At 60.1% G+C, this 1,095-nt stretch overlaps 1 protein-coding gene across 1 annotated transcript in view; it reads left to right on the forward strand.

The window, feature by feature from the left end:
* The first annotated feature begins 360 nt into the window (after window positions 1-360).
* CREBBP (CREB binding protein) overlaps window positions 361-1,095 on the forward strand; it is a 163,695-nt gene continuing 162,960 nt past the window's right edge. Inside the window, 1 exon segment of the mRNA XM_014545140.1 lies at window positions 361-484. Within this exon segment, the coding sequence (XP_014400626.1) occupies window positions 433-484 (52 nt within the window). The 5' untranslated portion in view covers window positions 361-432.

Below are 1,095 nucleotides of genomic sequence, written 5' to 3' on the forward strand. Positions count from 1 at the left end.
ATATGTATTCTCAGCATAGGGAACAGCATCTACAAGAGTATATAAAGCCCTGAACGATGGGAGCTTCCTAGTGGCTCAGTGGGTGAGGGGAGGTGACGGTGGAATGGAATGAGGGGTGGGAAATGGAAGGGACAGATGCAAGGAAGGGGTGGGGCAGTCCAAGAAATTGAGCAATAGAAATAGAAAAAAGGAGAAAGATCAGTCTTGACACTCGAAGACAATCTCTCCTTAACTATATATATGACATTTTAAACAGACTGTCCATGTTTTGTTTTTTTTTAAAGGAGAATATGTATTCTATGTGTTGGAGCTATTTGTTTTAAACCGAGTTCTTTCCCTCCTTTTCCAGGAAGTTGACGGTGGTGCTCCGCGGGGAGAACTGTGCAGCGCACAGGGCATTTAAGTGCTGAGCTGCCCCGTGGCCGCCGGGGGATGCTGGACGACTCCGGGGCGGTGGGCTGGGGAGCGAGAGCCGTCTCCCCAGGTAAAGGCCGCGGGAGCCGGGGTGCGTGCAGGGTGGAGAGAGGGAGGGAGGGAGGAGTCTTGCGTGACTCACGGGTTTCTGGCTTAGGCAACAGGGTTGCTGGCGATGCCTTTCAGATAAGGACTTCGGGATGAGTTTTCGGGAGGAGATCAAACTGCGAAGGGAACACGGCAGACTCCGGTGTAGCTGTCCCGCGGGAAGTGGCCGCACGGGCGGGTCTCCACGGGACCCCGCCGCCTGTCGGGGGCCTCGTCGGAGTTCCCAAGCGGTGGCCCGGGCCCTGAGCTCCGACGCCAGGGGCCTTCCGGGCCCTGCGCAGGCCGGCCGTGCCCAAGCCTAGGGCGGGGCAGCGCTCACCGCCTCCCCTGATAGACGAGGGTGTCGGCCCCGGGGACCCCGTCGCCGTGCACTGGGGCTCAGGAGTCTTGCGTTCCCCTCACTTCACTTTCGGGGTGGGGCTCGAACCCTGGTCCTGCCACTTCCTGCCTCGGTTTCCCCATATGCACGAGGTCGCAGGCGGACCCGAGGGCGGTCTGTAACCTGCAGAGGCCACGACACGTCGCTGGCACCTGGCGAGGCAAAGGGACCGGGCCTGGTTCGGGTCGCCCCGG

This window comes from Myotis brandtii, unplaced genomic scaffold (assembly GCF_000412655.1).
Source record: "Myotis brandtii unplaced genomic scaffold, ASM41265v1 scaffold397, whole genome shotgun sequence".
In the NCBI taxonomy this organism is placed as follows: Eukaryota; Metazoa; Chordata; class Mammalia; order Chiroptera; family Vespertilionidae; genus Myotis; species Myotis brandtii.